The following is a 14,903-nucleotide window of genomic DNA, read 5'->3' on the forward strand; positions in this document are numbered from 1 at the left end:
CGGCCAGGGACAGGCTCCGGTGTCTGGGCAGTGCGCTGGCTCAGGGCAGGGCGAGGGCAGGCACGCGGGGGATGCGAATGCTGGGCCAGGTTGAGGTGTGGGGCGGCCGGGCGTGTCGGCGATGGTCTGGGTCGCTTGGAGCCTTGCCGATCCGCGCGACAAGCCAGTTTTTTTTCTCTTGCAGGCCCAGATTTCCGATCGCTGTCTGGTCCCAACGTATTCGCAAGCCCATGTTCACCCGCCGATCCACAGCATTGGACTCGGTCTTGGACTCGGATGGGCATACCACCGATGCCGGCTCCCGCAACCGCGCCAAGAGAGCCTCCCTCCAAGGCGCCTACTCAGGACAGGGCCTGCGTGCTGGGCATGTGCAGAACATGCTGCTTTTGCTCCAAGACCGACTGCTCGAGCATCGATACGAAGAAGCCTCCAGCATCGCCGTTGCCCTGTCCCAGACCGCCAAGACAGCCGATATTGCGGCTCAAAAGCTGGACGTCGTGGAAGTGGTCTGGAAGGCTGCGCTCGCCATCCTGTCGTCCAGGATTATGGGGCGGCAGATATGGATCGAGCATATGGACAAGCCCTTGGATGAGATGCTCTACAACGAAGGCCCAATGGCATCGCAGCAAGGTATCACCGATGACCAGCACGGGGAACCGATGCATGTGCGCAAGCGGGAAACCTTCCAGATCGCACGATCCATACTGCGACTTCTCAAGCAGCTCTTGCAGAATATCTACAATCCGGTGAGTGGTGATAGGGCGGCGTCGCTCTCCGTTGGGGGTTGTCCGGTGCCTTGCATCGAATCCGCGCAGGTGGAGGGCGATGCATCTGGATCGGCTGGTTGGGCTCAAGCGCAATGCAGGACTTTCCATATCCGTGGCTCATGCTCTGTACCTTCGCCCAGCCTTCTCAACTGATTGTCGAGTATCTGCTTCAACACATTCGCTTTGGGATCTTGGACGAGGCAATCGAAACCCTAGAGCGGTACATCACTCGATATCCTTACCGCGACGACGCACTGCTGCTGGGATATGCGGGTATCCTCCTCTATATCAAGATACGGACCCGATACGATGTTGCTCAGAAGGGTAGGCTCCGCAAATAACCTGGCTGGGATCTTGTGCGCCTCGCATCCAGCACGGCACAGAGCGATGCAACTTTCCATGGACCACTCGCAAACCCGTTTGTCGTCCCGCCTTGCTCTGGCCAGATATTATCCACACGTCCGAGTTTCGCCAAGCCCTGATGCACTTTGAGGCATCGTTCAAGATCGATTTCAGCCAAGAAATGTTCCTGTACTATTACCTGAAGGTGCGTTACCGCATGTACGTCCACTTTCCTCCGTTCCACGACCTATGTCGATGGCCGAGACAAAGACGCACTCTGGTGCACATTGCGCTGAGCTATGGCCCCTGCTTTCATCGATTCCAGCTACTCTTCATGAGTGATCTCGCCAAAGCCCAGCGCGCTGCCGAGAAGTTCGTGAGGCAGAACCCCAAGAATATCTTTGCGCTGCGCTATCTTCTCGAGATCCACCGAGCGCAGAATGCCGAACCTGCCGAGTGGCTGCAGATAGCAGAAACCATTTTGCTGCTCGACCCCGTCGCCCCGATTCAACAGACGCTCAAGCCTATCATCGAGCACTACGAGTCCGTCATGGCCCCTGACGAGAGTGGCGAGGTGCTCATGGACGACGGAGGCGTAGTGCGGTGCTCCGAATTGATTGTATCGTTTCTGGGCAACCGCCTCGACTACGGGAGCGTTGAAGAGAGCCGCGATGGTGTATCGGACCTGTGGCTTTGGGGGAAGCTTCTGCGATTCGTGATGCTCCTCAGGTAAGCTTGGCGCGAGGCATACGAGTGCCAAAAGGTCTGCTGCCGCTCAATGCCGTTCATGCAATCGATGCCCGTCGCTGAGCACAAGACTGGTGGCTGTTGTCACAGCTACTCAAGATGCTCGTTCTGTCACTCCAACCTCCTCAGGCACATCGACCCACAGTATCGATTTGGCGAAGCCTGGCAAGAACGGGGATCGTGGTGGCTCGATGTCTATTACCCCGTACCATCGGAGGGCCAGCAACCCACCGAGGTAGAAGAAGGTATTGAGTAGCTCCCCTCAGCAAACGGCAACGATATCGGCGGAGAATATTGGCGCCGTCAGGACAGTGTGCGATGTAAGAAGGCCATTGTTGCCGTCAACCGGGGGCAGGGCTTGACCCAGCAGCCACTGGCATCCATCCTTGCACTGATTTCTGATGAATGCCACTGTGGGCTTGTAGTCTGCTTGGTCATCAAGGCAATGGTCGCAAAGACTCTGTTTCCAACGCAGTATCCGAAAATCCGGTATCTTGAACGTCATGGCATCGACTCCAGCTACACACTGAGTCCATCGACACTGGATCTACTGAGCTCATATGAAGTTTTGCTACACGAGCTACTGGGTATCGACGACAAAGAGGACGGTCAAGTAGAGCGCAGCGATCGCGGATACCCGGGAGAGAGCGACATGGGTCTGGACGGGGACATGCGCGATCTCGAATCAAGAGAGAATGATTACGACGAAGTGGCGCTATGGAAGCAGCGCTTGGACGGCCGCTGGGGCGTCGTCATTCCCGACTCTGAAGATCAAGGCCACGACCAGAGCGACGAAGCAGAGTCCGAGCAGACCGTGCGGGCCATGGTCGATTATGCCCTCGACTCGTGGTCGCGATGGTACACCTCAGGCACTGTCTGAGACTGCGGTGTCGCTTGTGTAAAATGCGCGTGAGCACTTCAGAGCAAAGTGAGTGAAATAGTGTCTCTGCCGTGATCGAGACCTTCGATATACATGCCGTGCCCCCGCCATCATGCGGCGAGAGGCCAGTGCGATGCTCTATTCAAAATAGAATCCATGCCACTGCTTGGCGCCACTCCATGCGCACGAGAGCCGAAGCGAGTTCGCACAGCCCCATCCCAAGCAGGCAGAGGACGTGGGCTTTGCTGTCGACCTAGGTGTGTCTCGATTGGTCCCTCTTGGGCAGCAATTGATCCAAGTACTTTGTCGCCTCGCTGATCTGAAAGCGGCATCCCGCAATCGGTAGACAGTGCCGTTGACATCCCAGAGTTTCCCAATACTGGTTAGTGACAGCCGATCGCTGGGTGGATCATGGAGTGGATCATGGAGCGTTGCAGTCTGGCGAGCAGGATAAAACCCACCTTCTGGTCGATGTTTGTGACAAGTGGCCGTGCCGAAACAGTGGCTTCGGGGTGGTACTGATGATGTACGGCACGAGCAGTTGAATCGGTGCCAGCGGTCACCCACGGGCAATATCGTCTGAGAAAGGGATGCCGCAGTGAGCTATTCTGCTGTGTGACTGGAATGACTCCTTGAAAACCGTCGTCTGTCCACGCATTGGAAAGCTGCTTACCGATGCTCGGCAACGACATCAAGTAGCCGAGTATCATCGTCTGGCACGGCTCCGGCCGTTGGAGTGCCCTCCAGGTCTTGGTTCTCCCGAGATGCCGTGGCCCGGGCGAAATTCCACAGACCCACAACCCTATGGCAGAGATGGCATTTGGCTGTCGTGCGGCCGGGTGCTCCACGATGACACTCCCATCCGGCCAGCGAGAGCATCACAATCGACTGTAGGGCCGGCGGGGAAACAGGCCGAGACGAAAGAGACAGATCGTCCGACACATGCTTCAGAATCTCTTTGAGATGGGGGAGGATCTGAGGAGGATAACAGCAAGGTTAGCGACGCATGGCGATAGGGATCATTGCGACTGGGCAGCCCCCATCGGAGAACCGCAGGATGAACGTTATGAATGGCACCAAGGGTCCGATCTTGCACCTTGGATGAGCTGACACTGGGTATATCGTCACGGCAGTCCAGAAACGAGTCCATACGGCTGCGGAAGGCCTTTTCCGCGTAGTCGTTGGATACGATCGGGAACTTGTACGCGGTTTCTGGTGCAGGATGATGGAGAAAGGCATGAGCGATGGGCTGGGCGATCGCAACGACCATTCGACGCCCATCAGGTGCTCCTGCTCCATACCCGGGGTTGTGAAGGATCTCCATGGACACCGCTCGTTATGGGCTGTTTGCAATCGGGCCCGAAACTCGGCAGCGTCTGCGTGGGTGGTTCGCCAGGTCCGTTGGGTCAGGGCCGACACCGGAGTCGGAGCCGGAGTCGGAGCCGGAGCCGGAGCCGGAGAAAGATGAGAGTAAGCACAGTGCTTTTGCACCAAAGCCTCGACAACGGCGCTCATGACAGCCTGCGCTCACCTGAATCGTGCGCTTCGGCTCCCTGGAGATGGCAGCTGAGGATCGTATGGCAGGACGAGCAACGAAGCGTATTGAGGGCGTATCCGCACCAACCGTGGTGGGCGCATACTGCGGCAGACAGCGTATCCGGTTTGCCGAACCAGAACGACTCTTTGAAAGTCGAGATCCGGTCGAGCAGATCGGTGTCGCCGAGTCGGATGCGGTAAGAGTGTGGTGGCTGCTGCTGCGATGCTGTCCCATCGGCATGGGCATGGCGCTTGACTTGAAACACGGAGAGCACATCGTCGAGCTTGCGCTTGGTCAGGCTCGCAGTTGAGGGCAGCGATGGCGGTGGTGCAGTCATTGTGCCGAGCAAGAGGGTATCAGGACGATGGATTGGAGGGGGAGGAGGAAGCCGTCGATCAGTGGTTGTGGTTGTGGTTGTGGTTGTGGTTGTGGTTGTGGTAGGGCAACCAGTCGGCCAAAGTGCACGCGGAGGACGTTTCGATCGGTGCTGGGCGAGTTGATGGATGTCGATCGGTGCTGGGCGAGTGATGGATGTCGATCGGTGCCGGTCGGAATCTGATGAATGTCGGTGGATGTTGATGGATCCTGGTCGGTGTTGGCCCTTGCCCCCGCCGCCACGTGACGCGCCAGGCATTTTTGCTTTTCGGGGCGGTCTTCGGGCTTGCCCCTGTTCTGCATCCAGCCTCGGCCCGCACGCTGACCCGCATCCTGCGATGGACGACTCGACCCTGCAAGCCATAGAGAGGGGTACCTACGCCGGCAGCCAGATCCAGAGCCGATGCATTCTGCCGTGTGGCCCTGCAGGCACCACGCCGCACCGCCAGCCGTGCTAACCGTCAGCCTGCCTCTTCTCCCGCCCTCGCTCTCGGCCGTCGTCCTGGGCCAGCCTGTGGCCTTCTCTATGCGACCCAGTCCCCGGATGATCGGTTCCAGGCCGAATCCACCCTTGCCTACCACTTCCCCACCTTCGCCGACTACACCTTCACCACCGTCCCCAACGCATCCCCGACCACGCCGACGTCGCCTGCCGATGTCGTCGTCCGTTGCCAGATCCTGCTGGAGCGCTCGTCCTTCCCGTACGCGCAGCTCTTTGCTGCCAACCACCTCAAATCTCTTATCCTCTCCCAGTTTACCTATTTTTCGAATGCACAAAAGCTAGAGCTGAGTATGTGTCCAGCGGCGGCCCAGATGGGGTTGAGATTCGCTTGTCCGGCCACAAAGCCGAGCGTGGCTATCGGCAAGATACACTCCCGGCTGTCTCCCAGGGCTGTCTGAGCAGCTGAACGGATGATGGTGTCCGTCGTTCTGGATACAGCTTGATTTGCGCATATGGGGCCTCCAGGTCCTCTGACAGATGCCGTTGTGCCGCTCTTCTGCAGACAGCTTTGTGCTCAACTACCTCAGCCGACGGAGTGGATTGGAAAATATCATCTCGACCCAGCTCATCCAGCTGTACTCGATCGTCTGCAAGATGGGGTGGTTCGACTCGGATGACTTTCAGAATGTGATGAACGACGTCTCTCCTTTCCTTCAGGTAAGCCACCCGATCATCCGGCCTGCTTCCAGGACCGGCAGCACCGTCAATACCCTTTCCAGGTGCTGACCCTCTCGCCAGTCCACGGTGGAGCACCAGATCATCGGCGTCCAGATCCTCGGAAACCTCGTCCAGGAAATGAATTCGTCTTCGAACAGCACAAAAAACTTGTCAAAGCACCGCAAAACCGGTACGGCTGCCTCCCGACATCAATGCGTCATGCTTATCGGCGGTGGGAACGGACTGGCCAGCTTCCTCGTTGACCACTGACGCTGGCTTCTGTGGCCCTGCTGCATACGCAGCTGTGAATTTCAGAGACAATCAACTACTACCGATCTTTAAGATCTCCATCACAATGTTGAGTCAGCTTTTGATGACTCAGCCCTCCTCCCCAAAAGGTAGCTGTGCTATGTGATCCTGTTTCTCGCTCTGTTTGATCAGCACATCGTCGACCTGGACTGCAGTGGTACGATCATTCAGTGTTGGTATCCATCGCTGTCTTCAGATCAGGTCGGACAGCTCAAGCTTCGGGAAGCCACCCTTGTGCTGATGAAGAGCTGCTTGACATTTGATTTCATCGGTAAGTCCAGCGCTGCTCTCGTCAGACGAAAGCACGCTCGATACCTTGTGCGCCAGGAAGAGGCATCCCATCACCTCCGTTAACATTGCATTTAACGTCGACACAGGAACCAATCCCGATGAGTCGTCCGAAGACGTGGGAAGCAATCAGGTCGGTGGCGCAAGTCAGCTCGACCGAGCTGCGGCCCCCATACGCCGTCATCATGTGCAGCTCACATCGTGAGAACCGCTGTCTGCGGTCGATTGACGCATCTCGTAACGACCCGCGAAAACCCTCGTCCACCAGATTCCCAACGCCTGGAAAGGAACCATTTCGGATCCCAGCTTCCTACAGTCGCTGTTCGGGGCCTACAAATCGTTCCCGCCACCACTTTCCAGCCAGGTGAGGCAGTCATTCGAGCCGCTTGACTCACAGCGCGTGTTTATCGAGCCTGCCAATCGGAAGAGCAGGGGCATATCCACTGTGCTAGCTCTGAGCCAGGTACATGCACTGACAAACCAGCATTCCTGCGATCGTGAAGGTCATGGAGTGTTTGGCGATCGTCATGTCCACACGTCGCTCACTCTTCAGCGATGACGAAAAAGCCAACTTCCTGACCTGGTCCATGCAAGTCACGCACGACATTCTGCACTACTTTATCAAGCTGAACGATCCCGGAAACTACCATGGTACCGAGCCGGCTTGGTCTCGAGTGTGGCCCTGCGAACAATAATACTAACGTGCATCCTCTGGTTGCAGAGTTTTGTCGGCTGCTTGTGCGGCTCAAGACGGTCAACCAGCTCGGCGAAATCATTGAAAAGCCCAACTACAATGAGTGGATCGACAAAATTGCCAGCTTTACCATCAAAAGCTTCCACAGCATGACGGTGTGTTCCTTTGTCGGACAGATATGCCCGGGTTATGCTCTGGCAGTCTCAACTGTCACTCCAGTGGGCGTTGTTCTTGATGGATCTGAAAGCGACCAGATCGAGCTCATATTGGATCGGTTCGGTTTTAGTCTGAAAACTGCCAGAGCATCCAGTATCTCCTGACCTTCTGGTCCAAGATGGCTGGATCGGTCACTACGACAAGCCGCGCCAAGCTCGCTCAGTATGAACGCCTTGAGCAGATCGCTTCACAGCTCGTTCAGGCCTTTATCAACTCACGAATGAGCGACTTAGACGCCAACAACGACGAGGACGAAGGTTCGCCCCGCTGGGAGTGATCATTGCTTCGTCATCCGACCAACGCCAGCTGACCGGCCACACTCTGTCCATGGCTTACCATGTCTTTGGCTCAATAGTCTTCGATGCCGATGGGTCGCTTCTGAATACTCTCGAGTCCCTCGCAGTGATTGTGCGGCTGAAATACGACTCCATCAGTGCATATATCAAATCGGTCTTTGACTCGCTTGCGGGCCAATACGAGGTACGTTTGCATTCGAGCCGAGCATAATTTGCTCCGGTCAGTGTCGCTGACCTTGATGGCTCTCGTCAATAGGACATACTGAAGCGGCCCGCTGAGGCCTCAGCCCCCGCTCGACTCTTGATTGAAGGTGCAGTGGATTCTCACCGCTGCTTGCCATGGTCAGATTTGGCGATGCGCTTGACTTCTTACAAACCATTCCCTGATTACGGCGCAAAGCCAAGTTTACGTGGTGTGTCTACCTGATCGGTGCCAGTGTCGGCGAGAGGTAGGTTCGGCTCTGTTGCCGCGCTGCATGTTGATATGTCAAGTGTGCTTACGAAGGAGCGACCACCATTTTCTGGTTATGCAGAACGCCATATCAAACTACAGACGAGCAAGATGTCATTGACGGTGGTACGTAATGCTCACCATCCACATGTTCAACAGCGACGGCTTCATCGTGTCGGGCTTGCTGACTCATCGATTTTCCTCTCAGATCTCACAAGCAAGGTCCTTCAGGTAGGAGAGCCTCCACCCGCGTCACCTTGGCTCCCGAGACCAGTTCGGCCACTCACCACAACCAACCGCTGGATTTATCTTAGCTATTGAACGTCAATCATACGTTCATTATGCAGGTATGAGCGCGCTCCATCCGATGCGCTGTCTTTGATGGCGCTGATAGCTGTTTCCATACCCCCAATACACACCCCATCGCACATCCTAACGCACATTCGACACACCCTCTGTCTCCAATAGAACGGCCAGTCCTATGCAAATGAAAAGTTGATCATCGCCTTCCTGTTCTTTTTCCAACAATTCCGCAAAAGCTACATTGGTTAGTTTGCTGGTTTGCCTGACCATGAACGGGTGCATAAATGACTAACAACCGGACATGCTCGCGTTCCAGGCGATCAAGCGTCGCGGGCAACCAAGGTACGCAGCTTTCTTGGCCTCCACGCTCACAAGCCCCGCCTGTCGCGAGGTACAGACCCAGGCTCCATCGATGGTCGATGGCTACTTATGCTTTTCCGTGCCCGAAACAGGTCTATGTGGCTTTGTCTGAAGTTTTGGGCATCAACGACCAGTATATGGTCCTGAACATCATTGTGCAGACACTGTGAGTCCGTTCCCTTGTCTTGCTCAAGTCGTCGCGGAGGATATCACAACCCGGAACGTTGATCCTAACTCGCAGTCCGTCCATAGCGGCAATAACCTCAAGTATTGCTGGTCGAACGAAACCATTATATCACAGTCGCTGCAGCTTTTCAACGACTTGGTTACGGGGTGAGCTTCCTATGCGAACGATATGTTCAACAACACTGGTCCGACAGCAGCGCTTGTTCGACTGATCGACATATGATCCTTCTAACATGTGTGTTCCGGTGTTGGGTAGCTATATGTCGGTGAAGCAGATGCGTCGATCGGAGATGGCCCAGTTCATCTTGAATCACCACACGTCCGAGTACTTTCCATTCCTGGATGTTCAGAGTAACTTCAAGCACCGGGCTTTGGTAAGCAGCAGGGCGACACAGCAGCTGCATCTAAGCTGTTGCAGGCGCGCGACAGCACAACCCAGTCGCCATCTCTCGCGTAGCTCTGATCCGACTCGTTGCAAATACGCGCGACCTCTAGTACTACACCGCACTCTGCAAGCTCCTCAACGGAGGCGAAGAGCAATCCGACTTGGAGTTTTTGAACTTTATGCGACCATTCACGCTGAAGCTGGAGGAGCTCTGTCAGATCACCGACATCCAGACGCTCCGGCAGCCAAACGTTGGGGTAAGCATGGCAAGAGAGGGCAGTCATAGCCACGTGTGCACTCGCAGGCCGGTTTTGTGATCGACCCAAGGACAGACGAGCCCTGATCCCTGCTCGCTGACCACTGACCGTTGGCCACTGATCTATACGATTCTATCCAGGCTGCACTCGAAGGCATCTTCCGGGACTTGCGGTGTGTAATAGTTGCGCCAGCGCTCCCGACACTTTGGCTTTGCACAAATGGGTGGATGTGTGTGCTGTTTGCTGCTTAAGCTGACCTTGGCTTTCTCTGATTGACACCTTGGCCGCTTGCGAACAGAGGATTCCTGGCTGCTTCCTTGGTCAAAAAACAATATGCGCTGTTCTTCGAGTGGTTATATCCTTTCATAAGTCGTCCCGAAACCGGATCGCACCAGCCATATCTAACGTTGTTTCCTTGACCCTGAGCGCTCCGCGACTATGATTTCTTTCTTTCTCTCTCTCTCTCTCTCTCTCTCTCTCTCTCTCTCTCTCTCTCTCTCTCTCTCTCTCTCTCTCTCTCTCTCTCTCTCTCTCTCTCTCTCTCTCTCGGCCTATCTGCTTGCGTTTGGGGATTACCCTGCCGTATATTGGCATTGTTGGCATGGGACTCAAAGCCCATTTCAACAACCGCGTTGGAAATGCACTACTAAAGTTTGTCAACGAGCTTGTTCAAAACCGCGCGCAGGTATGATTTCTGTGCGTGCCTTTGCTTTGCGTTGGCTCATGATCAAGGACACAATCACCGAGTATCGGCAGGCAAACTAACTTTACGACTTGCAGCGGCTGAACTTTGATATCACCTCGGCAGACGGGTGAGTGTTTCCTTTAGCGTTGCCCGAGCCTGATAATGCTCCGAATGTGAGCACAATGACGGCCGATCACTCATTTACTTTGTCTCCCGGCCTGGTCCTCAATCCCAGCATCCTCTTGTTCCGCGAGACAAGCAAGATCTTGCATGTTTACTGTGAGTCAAAGTGGACTTTTTTGTGTGCAGTAATGCTGGAGGATCAGTCCGCATCCTGCCACTAATAGGACTGGACAATACCTCATCCCATCGCAGCTCAGCTTTTGAAGAACGCCCCCGCTGTCTCTGGAAACCAGCTGTGGTCTGATCGATACAAGGGCATCACAACCTGCCTGTGAGTCTCTGTATCGCTTGTATCGCTTGTATCGCTTGTATCGCTTGTATCGCTTGTGTCGCTTGTGTCGCTTGTATCGCTTGTATCGTTGCCGATACCCTGTCTGGCTTTACAAGCCCAATGGAGTCGCTGATGTATTGGTTGGTCTTCCAGGAACATCCTGCGGTGGTCGCTCGCGGGGCAATACGTCAACTTTGGTGTATTTGCACTCTACAACGACCAAGCACTCGTTGTGGCCCTCAATGTAGTCTCTGAGATGGTGCTGCAGATCCCCATGAAGGATATCATGGTGAGTCGCCGTGCTCCGCCTGCGCGCCTGTGCTTGAATCCGCGCTGTTCTACGGTCTTGGCTGACGACTTTGCCCTGATTGCGTGGGCCTGCAGGCATACAGCAAGCTGTGTTCGGTGAGTGGCTCGACTCTAGACTAGGGTCCCTCTGAACATGCCATCTGTGTCGTGTCGTTGAGACCGCAATGACTTCCGGAGACCATTCGATCCACCGGCCCATCGCGCTTCGCTATCGAAAGCCGGGTGCTAACCGATCTTGGTCAAACTCAGGCCTACTTCAGCTTCATCGACGTCTTCAGCTCCAAGCAAATGATGGAGATATCCGATCTCGACCCCAACTTTCTGCTCTATATCCTGCGGTCGTGCGGAGAGGGTCTCCGATCGGTTGAAACGCTGATTTCGACGCTGTCATGCAACACAATCGACTATATTGTAACGTTCCTATTCAAGCAGAGCCAACTCGAGAAGCGCCGGGTTCATTACCTCATCAGACGATTCCAGGAGATGCCCCAGATCATCCCGTTCTTGCTCTCGCGACTGATGGAAGTGATCTTGACGGATGACCCCCAGAACCAGTGGAGCCTATCGCGACCTCTGCTTGTTCTTGCGCTGCTCAGCCCCGAGGCAAGTTTCTCTCGGACGTGATTGTGTTCTGGAAGGATGGGCGTGCGTGGGCGTTGATGGCTTGCGGTGGATTAGTGTGCGTCGATGGTTGGCAATATGTTGGCGGCGCTGCTCTCGATCCGGAGCCCTCGACGCTTGATCGGGATCAGGATCAGAATTATCTGACCCAGGATGCTCGATTCCAGTACTTTGAGTACTACACGCAGACCCTTGTGCACTTCCAAGTTCCAGAACGACAAGAGTTCCTCCGCAAGGTGGGTACATTGATCAGCCTTGCCTTGCACGCTTCCGCTTGCTAGGTTTCCCGAAGGCTATCGGAAAGTCGCGGCAGATCGGTCCGAGCGACGGTTTCTCCTTATCGTGCATGGTCCTCACCCAAGCTGCTGTTCTGGGCGTCGTTGCTGCCAGTGCTTTGCCTCGCTCATGGACGGGATCGAGCAGAGCGTCGCCTCCAAGAATCGCGAAAAGTTCACCCAGCAGCTTCTGCGCTTCCGCCGCGAGCTGAACTCGGAGCAAGTCATTGTCCTGGTTCCCAAGGAGCTCCAGATGAACCCCGACAGCTGAAGCAGCGCGGCCCCCCGGCCGGCCGGCTGGGTTGGGTTGGCTGCCAGCCCGCAACGCCCTGCGATCTCCTCCGCCAAGCTGGCTCGCAGCGACCTCGTCGCTATTTCGTTGTGTGCGTTCCAAGCACGGCTGCATCCGATCGTGGGAAAGGCGCATTGGCAGCCGCAGCGGTCCCGACCCTGAGGTCCCTGGAGCGAACCCGGCGCTCTTTTCTCTCACCAGCTAGCTGAATGTAACAAACCACCACTGTCCATGTTGCTTTGCCCTCAGCATCCGTCCGCGCGTCGCCAGGGTGTGGATGGGCCCCTCTTCTGGCGGCAAGAGGCCTGCCATGGGGTTGGGCTGCACGCCAGCACCCTTTGCCAGAAGAAGAGCAGCCGGTCCCTCTTGAGGAGAGGGGATCTCTCTGCCAGCCCGCCTCCGTGGCTCCAAGTACCCTCGATTGCGGGCCTGGCGGAGGGACACAAAGCCCGACCGACCCTGCGACCCTGCCTGCCGAGCAGCATGCCAGGGACTCCGCCCGGAAAGGCGCAAGAGGGCTGGAGCAGCACTGTGCCGATCAAACAGGCAGGGTCGTTCGTGTCCGCCGTGAGAGCAGGGACAGACGGGGCCCAGCAGCCCGCAGACTCGACTCGGCCTTGCCTTCCGCCGTTGGTGCTGCTGCCGCTGTCGATGCGCTCTCCGATGATGGTCAATCGCCCCACAGGGGTATAAATCGACGGGCTGGCTCGTCGTTCGAGGTATCTGCAGTCCCATCCCATCACGGACAACTCCTGCTTCCTTTTGCCCATCGCCCAGATCGCCCCTGATCCGCAGTGACATCTTCTAATGATCTGCCCAACATTCAAAGCCACTGTCGCCATTGTGCTCCTGGCACTCTTGGTTGCTGCCCAGGCCCGTCCCTATCCCAAGGACGACCATCGTGGTCACGAAACCCACTCCTCCAACCACACTCGCACCCACTCCTCCAGTCACACGACTGTCGGCTTGGCTCATGATCCCAATCATCATCGCCCCGAGCACCACCGTCCAGAGCACCACAGACCCGACCACCGCCCCCATGACGGCCACCACAGCCACCACCATAACCATAGCAGCACTACTGTCGAGCCTCTGAGCACCAACTCTGCTTCGACAACCACTCTCTCCCCATCGGTCGTCTCTACCACCACCTCGAACAACCAGGGCGGCGGTGCTCCTTCTGCCACCACTACTGCTCCTTCTGCCACCACTACCGCTGCCTCGTCCTCGACTACCGCTGCCTCGTCCTCGACTACCGCTGCCTCGTCCTCGACGACCTCGGCCTCCAACCCCTACCCAACTGCCAGCTCGACCACCGGCTCTCCTGTGGTATCGTCCACCACCGCTGCTTCCTCCACTACTGGATCATCCTCGGCTACTTCTGCTTCGGCTACTACCAGCAACCAGGGCGGTGGCGCCCCGTCTCTCACCACTACATCTGCTTCTGCCTCTACCACCTCCTCTACCTCTACCGATAGCTGCCACCACTCTACCACTTCTGCCTCTTCTTCGGTCTCGACCACCACCGGCGGTCAAGGTGTGACTGCTCCTTCTCCCAGTACCACCACTGCCTCTGCCAGCACCACCGCCTCCAGTTCCAGCACCACTTCTGCTGATCCCTACTCTACTTCGAGCTCGACCACCGAGTCTCCCCAGACCACCTCTGTCGAGCCCTCGAGCACAACCGAATCGGCATCTGTGTCTTCGACTGCAACCGAGTCTTCCTCTGTCGAACCCACTGCCACGACTACCAGCAACCAGGGCGGCGGTGCTCCCACTCCCAGCGTCACTACAACCACCGCTTCTCCCAGCGTCACTACAACTAGCGCCCAAGGTGTCACTGTTCCCGCAACCACGACCACTTTCAGCTGCCCCACTCCCACCTTTACCCATACCGTGACTGTGACCTCGCATCCCCACCCGACTCACAAGCACAACCCCCCTCATAAGCACTCGCACGAGAAGCCTCCCCAAGATTGCGATGATGAGGATGACGACGGTTATGGCAGCTATGAGGACGAGGATGACGAGGACGACGAGGACGACTACGATTATGACGACTCCGAGACCTACGGCAATGATAGCTACTCCGGCGATGACGAAGACTGCGACGATAACGATGATAAGCACAGCTCCTATGGTGGAAGCACCGATCACCATGGCAACAAAAGCCACCATCCTTCTCAAGGACATAAATCGTCCGGTGGCAATGGAAAGCACCAGGGCAAGCACCACGGCAAGGGCCAAACGTAAGTTGCGTGCCTTTGTTTGATCAGCATGTCGGAAGCCGCTTGAGCGCGGGAGGGTCGGTGTGCCGTTGCTTGTGCTATGAGCAGTATACTGATCGCACGAATCGTTCTTCAGTTCGTACGGCTCGCAGAGCGAGTACTAGATACGCTCTCAAATCCAAACCGACGACCCTTTGGCCGGGCTACTGTTGACTCGACACATAATACGGTATTCGATGGCAATCCGTGGCTGTCTGATCCATTTCGACTGCACCTGATAATCTTTGGCAGCAAGCCATCCCTGAATTGTGATCCCATTTTTGCTGTAAAAATCATGTTTGTATCCAAAGTATCTTTCTCTCCCTTTTGTGCCAATGCCTCTGCGTGGGGCGCTTGACTGTGAGTTCCAAATACACCCTGAGTTTCACAAAGCTAGTTTAAAACCAGGTGGGGCAGCGATGTTCCTGAACGTCTCTGGATGGGGGGG

The 14,903-nt window shown here is 56.2% G+C and overlaps 5 protein-coding genes across 5 annotated transcripts; 2 read left to right on the forward strand and 3 right to left on the reverse strand.

Moving 5' to 3' along the window:
* Positions 1-6: 6 nt before the first annotated feature.
* Positions 7-2,384, forward strand: BJ171DRAFT_211790 (uncharacterized protein). The gene is made up of 6 exons (XM_053106377.1): positions 7-746; positions 908-1,091; positions 1,214-1,314; positions 1,435-1,838; positions 1,986-2,176; positions 2,282-2,384. The coding sequence occupies exons 1-5, from the start codon at positions 72-74 to the stop codon at positions 2,110-2,112; spliced, it is 1,491 nt and encodes a 496-aa protein (XP_052970746.1). The 5' UTR covers positions 7-71; the 3' UTR covers positions 2,113-2,176; positions 2,282-2,384.
* Positions 2,385-2,916: 532 nt separating this feature from the next.
* On the reverse strand, positions 2,917-4,712 carry BJ171DRAFT_489615 (C3HC zinc finger-like-domain-containing protein). The gene is made up of 6 exons (XM_053109523.1): positions 4,268-4,712; positions 4,038-4,112; positions 3,833-3,948; positions 3,410-3,711; positions 3,198-3,315; positions 2,917-3,055 (listed from the first exon to the last, which is right to left on the reverse strand). Exons 1-6 carry the CDS (start codon positions 4,608-4,610, stop codon positions 2,990-2,992), a joined length of 1,020 nt encoding a protein of 339 aa, XP_052970747.1. The 5' UTR covers positions 4,611-4,712; the 3' UTR covers positions 2,917-2,989.
* Positions 4,713-4,956: 244 nt separating this feature from the next.
* BJ171DRAFT_565153 (exportin-7) lies at positions 4,957-12,426 on the forward strand. The gene is made up of 34 exons (XM_053113331.1): positions 4,957-5,020; positions 5,160-5,438; positions 5,653-5,807; positions 5,889-5,997; positions 6,110-6,205; positions 6,313-6,387; positions 6,494-6,537; positions 6,673-6,768; positions 6,908-7,055; positions 7,126-7,253; positions 7,385-7,571; positions 7,670-7,794; positions 7,867-7,921; positions 8,011-8,059; positions 8,144-8,187; positions 8,270-8,292; positions 8,376-8,408; positions 8,530-8,608; positions 8,681-8,706; positions 8,817-8,890; positions 8,977-9,057; positions 9,167-9,284; positions 9,406-9,552; positions 9,693-9,724; positions 9,851-9,907; positions 10,129-10,237; positions 10,333-10,364; positions 10,473-10,516; positions 10,613-10,691; positions 10,845-10,980; positions 11,076-11,096; positions 11,250-11,603; positions 11,789-11,857; positions 12,012-12,426. Exons 1-34 carry the CDS (start codon positions 4,987-4,989, stop codon positions 12,165-12,167), a joined length of 3,294 nt encoding a protein of 1,097 aa, XP_052970748.1. The 5' UTR covers positions 4,957-4,986; the 3' UTR covers positions 12,168-12,426.
* A 499-nt stretch (positions 12,427-12,925) lies between these two features.
* Positions 12,926-13,319, reverse strand: BJ171DRAFT_489617 (uncharacterized protein). Its single transcript, XM_053109524.1, has one exon. The coding sequence runs from the start codon at positions 13,257-13,259 to the stop codon at positions 12,993-12,995; it is 267 nt and encodes an 88-aa protein (XP_052970749.1). The 5' UTR covers positions 13,260-13,319; the 3' UTR covers positions 12,926-12,992.
* Positions 13,320-13,397: 78 nt separating this feature from the next.
* Positions 13,398-14,816, reverse strand: BJ171DRAFT_489618 (uncharacterized protein). Its single transcript, XM_053109525.1, has 2 exons — positions 14,553-14,816; positions 13,398-14,437 (listed from the first exon to the last, which is right to left on the reverse strand). The coding sequence occupies exon 2, from the start codon at positions 14,379-14,381 to the stop codon at positions 13,554-13,556; it is 828 nt and encodes a 275-aa protein (XP_052970750.1). The 5' UTR covers positions 14,382-14,437; positions 14,553-14,816; the 3' UTR covers positions 13,398-13,553.
* Between the last annotated feature and the right edge of the window lie 87 nt (positions 14,817-14,903).

Source organism: Polychytrium aggregatum, assembly GCF_025602895.1.
Source record: "Polychytrium aggregatum strain JEL109 chromosome Unknown BJ171scaffold_4, whole genome shotgun sequence".
NCBI classification, from domain to species: domain Eukaryota; kingdom Fungi; phylum Chytridiomycota; class Chytridiomycetes; order Polychytriales; genus Polychytrium; species Polychytrium aggregatum.

Coding starts and splice junctions, on each gene's coding strand:
- BJ171DRAFT_211790 (XM_053106377.1), top strand. CDS start 72: ATGCGAATGCTGGGCCAGGTTGAGGTGTGGGGCGGCCGGGCGTGTCGG. Junction 1,092..1,213: donor ATACGATGTTGCTCAGAAGG/GTAGGCTCCGCA, acceptor TGCTCTGGCCAG/ATATTATCCACACGTCCGAG. Junction 1,315..1,434: donor TCCTGTACTATTACCTGAAG/GTGCGTTACCGC, acceptor CATCGATTCCAG/CTACTCTTCATGAGTGATCT.
- BJ171DRAFT_489615 (XM_053109523.1), bottom strand. CDS start 4,610: ATGACTGCACCACCGCCATCGCTGCCCTCAACTGCGAGCCTGACCAAG. Junction 4,113..4,267: donor AGCCGAAGCGCACGATTCAG/GTGAGCGCAGGC, acceptor CCACCCACGCAG/ACGCTGCCGAGTTTCGGGCC. Junction 3,316..3,409: donor GATGTCGTTGCCGAGCATCG/GTAAGCAGCTTT, acceptor TCCCTTTCTCAG/ACGATATTGCCCGTGGGTGA.
- BJ171DRAFT_565153 (XM_053113331.1), top strand. CDS start 4,987: ATGGACGACTCGACCCTGCAAGCCATAGAGAGGG. Junction 6,769..6,907: donor CGCCACCACTTTCCAGCCAG/GTGAGGCAGTCA, acceptor GCGATCGTGAAG/GTCATGGAGTGTTTGGCGAT. Junction 7,572..7,669: donor CAACAACGACGAGGACGAAG/GTTCGCCCCGCT, acceptor TTGGCTCAATAG/TCTTCGATGCCGATGGGTCG.
- BJ171DRAFT_489617 (XM_053109524.1), bottom strand. CDS start 13,259: ATGGTTATGGTGGTGGCTGTGGTGGCCGTCATGGGGGCGGTGGTCGGG.
- BJ171DRAFT_489618 (XM_053109525.1), bottom strand. CDS start 14,381: ATGTCCTTGAGAAGGATGGTGGCTTTTGTTGCCATGGTGATCGGTGCT.